Source organism: Syngnathus floridae, chromosome 17, assembly GCF_059516105.1.
Source record: "Syngnathus floridae isolate MCC-2025c chromosome 17, RoL_Sflo_1.0, whole genome shotgun sequence".
In the NCBI taxonomy this organism is placed as follows: domain Eukaryota; kingdom Metazoa; phylum Chordata; class Actinopteri; order Syngnathiformes; family Syngnathidae; genus Syngnathus; species Syngnathus floridae.
In genome coordinates, this window is record NC_142429.1 from 4,517,501 (window position 1) to 4,523,291 (window position 5,791).

Consider the following 5,791-nt stretch of genomic DNA (forward strand, 5'->3'; position numbering starts at 1 on the left):
GTGTGTTTATAATGGAGTTTAAACACATGACAAGTGTCGTCTGCCTCAGAGGCTGCAGCACTCTTTTAGCTAACAAGGTGTTCTTTGTTGAAACGTAAGTGGAAGTCCGCCATTATGACTCAGAAGCTTGAACCAGGATTTGCTCCTGATTGTGTTTCATGTGACACAAATGTTGAATCAAAATCATATTAGAATCAAACTACTTCCTGCTCTTTCAGTTTTCATGCGGGATGAGAAAATAGTTTGGCTTTTGGCAACGTGACATTCATTAGAGAGGCCCCCCCCCCTCCCCCTTCTTTGTTTCCAGTTAGCATGCTACGCTACACTAATTGGATGCAGCTCACAGTTGAGACACAAGAAGCACTGTGCCTCCAAGTCATCGCCTGTTCCCTGAGTGTGCAGCCATTCCCTTAATGCACACTCCATTTCATTTTAGATACCAACTGTTACCAAGTTAGCATTTTATTAATCCTCATTCTTAGTTATTGATTATTATTTATTTTTATTTATTATTAGTAATATATATTTCAAAATATTTTAATTTTTTTTTTAAGTGCAACATAAGTCTGCTATATGTTAGCATTCTTACAACTAGCATGTTATCATTTGTTAATCACTACAGTCATGCAAATCATGTATAGCTTGTATTCGTGATGTTGCCAAGCATTATTGCGGAGCACAAAGAGAGCCCAAAACACGCACACAAACACACACACGCCATAATATGTCTATTAGCATTGGACTAGTCAGGGTAGCCTTCCAGACTTCCCAGAATCCCTTGCAAGCACAATGTAGAACCTCTGCTGCTGCTAGCTTGCTAGCATCTGCCAACTGGGCTGTGTTGTTTCCGTTGGCCCGTCGGCAGATTCCTCAGCTGGTTCTGTTTAGGGAAGACACACTCGCATGCACACGCACTCGCGTGCGGACACACACACACACACACACACACACACACACACACACACACACACACACACACACACACACACACACACACACACACACACACACACACACACACACACACACACACACACGTACACTGTGAAGCCCTTACTAAAACAGACTACGAGAAGAAAATCTAGCATTCAAATAGACAAACCGATGGCAATGACAATGGGATTGCCACATTGTATCTTACATTTGAAAGACTCTGAAGGACTTTTATCTATAATTTATCTCAATCCTATGAGAATTTCCTGTCATGTCATGAAAAGGTGACTGAAGGAAGAGTCGAAGTATGCCAGGAAACTTTGGACTGTGACGTCCAAGCTCCACATCCACAATCTGGCCTCACTTGCTCTCTTCTTGAGCTTTGTGACTTTTGGCGTCCTCTGGTGGCTGCACTGGTAACAGCAGACCTAGACACCACATGAAAGAAATGTCTTAACATTGAATGGCATCCCACAGAACTCTGACCTTTTCATTCGCAGCCAAGATGAGGAACGCTATTGATTTTAAAGGTCTGGTCTCTTTGTCTTTGTAGCCTGGCAACTACCAGCGCACGGTGCGACGCACGGAGGACACCTTCCAGGCGTGCGGCGACCTGGCAACATGCATCCAGGAGCGAGCCCGAGTGGAGCGTCAGTACGCGATGCAGCTAAGCGAGTGGAGCAACAAGTGGAAGCCGCACGTGGACTCCAGTGAGTCTCTCACCACTCAAACTGTCTCTTGTCACTAAAACTTGCTCTCAAGACCAGCACCTTCACTTTGAATGAGAACCTACACTCTGGCTAAAATCTTTCCTTAGGCCTAGGATATTTTCTTGAAACCTAAACTTTGTAAAGACGTAAATTTAGGATTTCACCTTCCTCTTCCTCAGGTCCCCTGTATGGGTCCCTGCTGAAGGCCTGGCAGTGTTTTCTGTTTTCAACTGACCGTCTGGCGTCTCTGCATGCATCCATCTGCCGCTCCCTGGTGACTGAGGATGCCGAGAGGTTGAGGACCTGGCAGAAGGATGCTTTCACCAAGAAGATCTTTGGGGGTTTCAAGGAGGCCCAGGACGCCGAGACCGGCTATGCCAGAACACAGAAGCCTTGGACCAAACGCCTCAAAAAGGTTACCAGAAGTCACAATATTCAAAGTTAAAAAAAAAATAAAAAGAGTGGAAAATTACAAAGGTTAAGAAAAGCTTTTGATTTAGATTTTTGTTTTATCAGTTGGACAAAGCCAGGCGGGCGTACCACAAGGCGAGCCGCAAGGAACACGTCGCCCGGGAGCGCGAGTCGCAGGCACGAGCCAATCAGAACATGGCGGCGGACAAGCAGAAGAAGATTCAGGAAGACCGAGAGATGGTGCAGCAGGAGACACACAAGGTAAGGCCATAAAATAATTGTACGTTGTCATGTTTTAATTTTGCTGGTTGTTAATCAAATTGGTTGTAAATAATTGCTTAATTGATTTATCGTAAATAATTAAAAATGGTTAAACAATAGAACAGAGCATTTTGGATGTGGCCGGTGGACCATGGTGTCCCCACCCCTGCTTTGGTACATCAGAAGTCCCTTTTAAGAGCGTGGCGCTTCCATGTGTATGTCAGGTGCGAGCCCGCTATGAGAAAGTACTGGAGGAGACCAATCGCTACGCCCCTCGCTACATGGAGGAGATGGAGGCCATCTTTGAGCAGTCACAGGAGGAGGAGCGCAAGAGGATTGTCTTCCTCAAGCAAGCCCTCCTCTCTTTCGACAAGCACCTCGACGTCACCGCCAACGACAGGTAGCCCGCCACACCCGGTCCGTTCAGATCAACTTCCTGAGTGTTCATTCAAAAGACCTTCACGCAACTTCAGAAGACAGCACTGTATTTCATGGGAACTCCCCCAAATTCAAAAGTAGCTGACATTAAATGTCATTCATTTAAATGAACTTCCAAGGTACTGCTGTATATCTCAAATGAATTTCTGGGGTAGCACTGCGTATTCAAATGAACTTCAAGGGTACCACTGCATATCTTCAAGATCTTCACTCAAAAGCACCACTGTGTATGTAAATAGATGCAGCATTTATAACAGGCCTGCTCTCCCAACTTCGCACCTGTGTCGAGCTAACAGGAAAATAAAATTCCTCCCTGCTCATAAATACATGCCAGTCAGCACTTAATGAAATTAATAATTCATCATCTGCACGTTGATCAACAACATCAATCACTCTCATGTTTTTGTCATTGCGCAGCGCAAAGGAAGTTTACAGCCAGCTACGCGAGACGGTGGCAGCCATCGACGAGCACGAGGACCTCCGCTGGTGGAAGAACACGCACGGGCCCGGCATGCCCACCGATTGGCCGCACTTCCAGGTGCTTCTCGAGGCTAAATGCTAAGCCTTTAAATGCTAAGCTAATTAGCTTAGCATTTAACAAGGAACCACGCGCACTAAACTATTGACAGGCATGAGCTGGTTAATTGGCCTCCACGAGCAAACATTAAACACTTAGCCATAAAGTCAATGCATGTTCTAGGGTTTGGCAGAATATGCTAGTTGTGAGCTAACATTTACTTATACTAACATGCAAATCATGTTGTTGTTTTTTGTTATTGAATTGATGTTCAGGAATGGATTCCTGAGAAAAAAAACAAAAAAGGGAAGGAGGTGGTTGGAGAGAAAGCAACATTAGAGAAGAGGTAAAGAAATTGAACGCAAAAGTCGTAGACATTAAGATGATGATTAAGAAATGTTCAATAACTAATTTTTCTTTAGCGCAAAGATTATCGGTGTGAGAGTGAGAGCCTTGTACGACTACGTCGGCCAGGAAACGGATGAACTCTCCTTCAAAGCTGGTGAACATCATTGCCAACTTTGTTTTTTGCATTTGTGCTTGACAAACAAAAACGTGACAATCATTTTTGTAGGCGAAGAGTTCTTGAAGACAGAGGAAGAGGACGACCAAGGATGGTGTAGGGGGGTGAAAGACGGTGCCGTGGAGGGACTTTATCCCGCTAATTACGTGGAGGTGGTTTAGTGGGAAAAATCATATTTAAATGAGTTGATAATTTGTCTCCTTTGGATGTTTGGTTTGTAAAAACAAATGCTGTACAAAAAAGTAGCTGTTAGCCAAAGATCTGTGAACATTTTAACATGCAGAGATTAAGATTTGTGTTTTCTAGAAGATTAACCATAGCGATCACAAATTTTTCCTTTCAAGAGGAAATTCCTTTCCAAAGTTCTATTCCGAAGTTAGGTTTTGTTACAAATGTTGAGTGTGTGTTATGAAGTTACATTACAAAGTTTCACCACAAAATCACATCAAAAACGGTGCGTGACGAAGGTATGTTGCAAATATGTTACGAATCTATATTTTGGGCGCATGTTACAAAGGTACATTATGAAGTAACGTTTTGAAGCTGCATTAGAAAATTGTTTCGAATGGACGCTTCAAATGTACATCATTGAATTCACATTACTACAGTACGTTATGAAGGTACATTATTTCAAGCACATTTGTGATGCTAACGAGACGCATGCCGAGTGCCAAGCTGTAAGTAATTGTCGCTTTAAACAAGTCAATTCCTTGGAGCTATGTTTCAATTAGCAAGGAATACCACTTTTGGAAAACGTGTTCCTTTAAATATATATCTATAAATCGTATCTGTTACTTTATGAATGTCTATGTATAAGAAAGTTGCATTCCGCTTTGGTCTGAACCACTAGGCTATGTGTGTGTAAACCCCAAACTATTTGTTTTTTAAGGAAATAAACGTTTGAAACGCTCGTGTGTGAGTCATGGCGCCGTCACAATTGGGAGTCTCCACTCGTGCATGCAAACGCACCCAGAGACACACAGGGTGACCACGCGGGTGACAGCAGGTCAAACGTTGCTCTTTATCCAGGCATCACTAGTCGACTCACGAGTGCCTCTGACGTCCACATTTGGCCGCCAGCCTTGCATCAGCGATGACGAATCGGCTTGCTCCAACACACACACACACGCACACGCACGCGCACGCGCACGCGCACACGCACACACACACACACACACACACACACACACACACACACACACACACACTGTAGATGCTTTCACTGCCTCACAGCAAAAAACGTCCACTCAAGGTTGCAAATGTGATTTGTTTCCCTTTTCTAAATGCAGATTTAATTTATGCTAATGATCATCCTGAAATAGTCTTCCGTGATCTTATGTACAGCATTTTGCAACAATTGCACTTGTGTTTTTAAAGTGCTCTATAAATAAAGTTGAGTCTTTGAGTCGCCTCACTCTTGATAATAAAGCCTCCGTGCCTGTCAGGTTGAGTGCTTCCTGGATGCGAGCTGCACTCAAGGAGCTGTGATGATGAAGCGTCCTAGTGAACAAAATGAATAAAAGGTCTTGTGACACCTTGAAAACAATTGTTTAAGTGCACCGTTTCATGGCAGCCAAGTGGCGAGCGGATGAAGACGTCACCTCAATTATTTTGTTTGCGGGAACGTTCACGAGGCCTGACAAGCATAGTTGACGACCGGGGTGCGTGTTTGTCTTTTTGTCTGCCAGCGACGACTTTGCTGGCCTCTTGGCCTCCGTCCACTGAAGCCTTTATATTGTATTAATGTCAATGTCTTTACTTTTTGTCTATGCTATACTTTTTTAGAAAGACCTACGGACAGGTTGCTTCTCTAATGGAGGGGCACAGTATAGCATTGGGGAAAGAAAAAGGCTGTGTTTTGTTGCGTTGCTTACTACGACAGAAATTACCGTATGGTGGTCCTGATGGGACAAACTCAAGTAAGCATCATCCAGCAGAGGGCGCTATGACATCAACAGCCTCAGTGAGGCGGCGAGCCGGCATCTTGCCGACGGGGCG

General features: G+C 44.1%; 1 protein-coding gene across 1 annotated transcript in view; it reads left to right on the top strand.

Annotated features, from left to right (window-relative positions):
• The window catches only part of LOC148383737 (protein kinase C and casein kinase II substrate protein 3), a 6,627-nt gene extending 1,924 nt beyond the window's left edge, over positions 1-4,703 (top strand). The window contains exons 3-10 of the mRNA XM_088357685.1: positions 1,487-1,643; positions 1,823-2,058; positions 2,160-2,315; positions 2,540-2,715; positions 3,171-3,291; positions 3,546-3,616; positions 3,693-3,772; positions 3,845-4,703. Of these exons, the coding sequence (XP_088213811.1) occupies positions 1,487-1,643; positions 1,823-2,058; positions 2,160-2,315; positions 2,540-2,715; positions 3,171-3,291; positions 3,546-3,616; positions 3,693-3,772; positions 3,845-3,954 (1,107 nt within the window). The 3' untranslated portion in view covers positions 3,955-4,703. The remainder of the gene's footprint in view (positions 1-1,486; positions 1,644-1,822; positions 2,059-2,159; positions 2,316-2,539; positions 2,716-3,170; positions 3,292-3,545; positions 3,617-3,692; positions 3,773-3,844) is intronic.
• Positions 4,704-5,791: the final 1,088 nt, after the last annotated feature.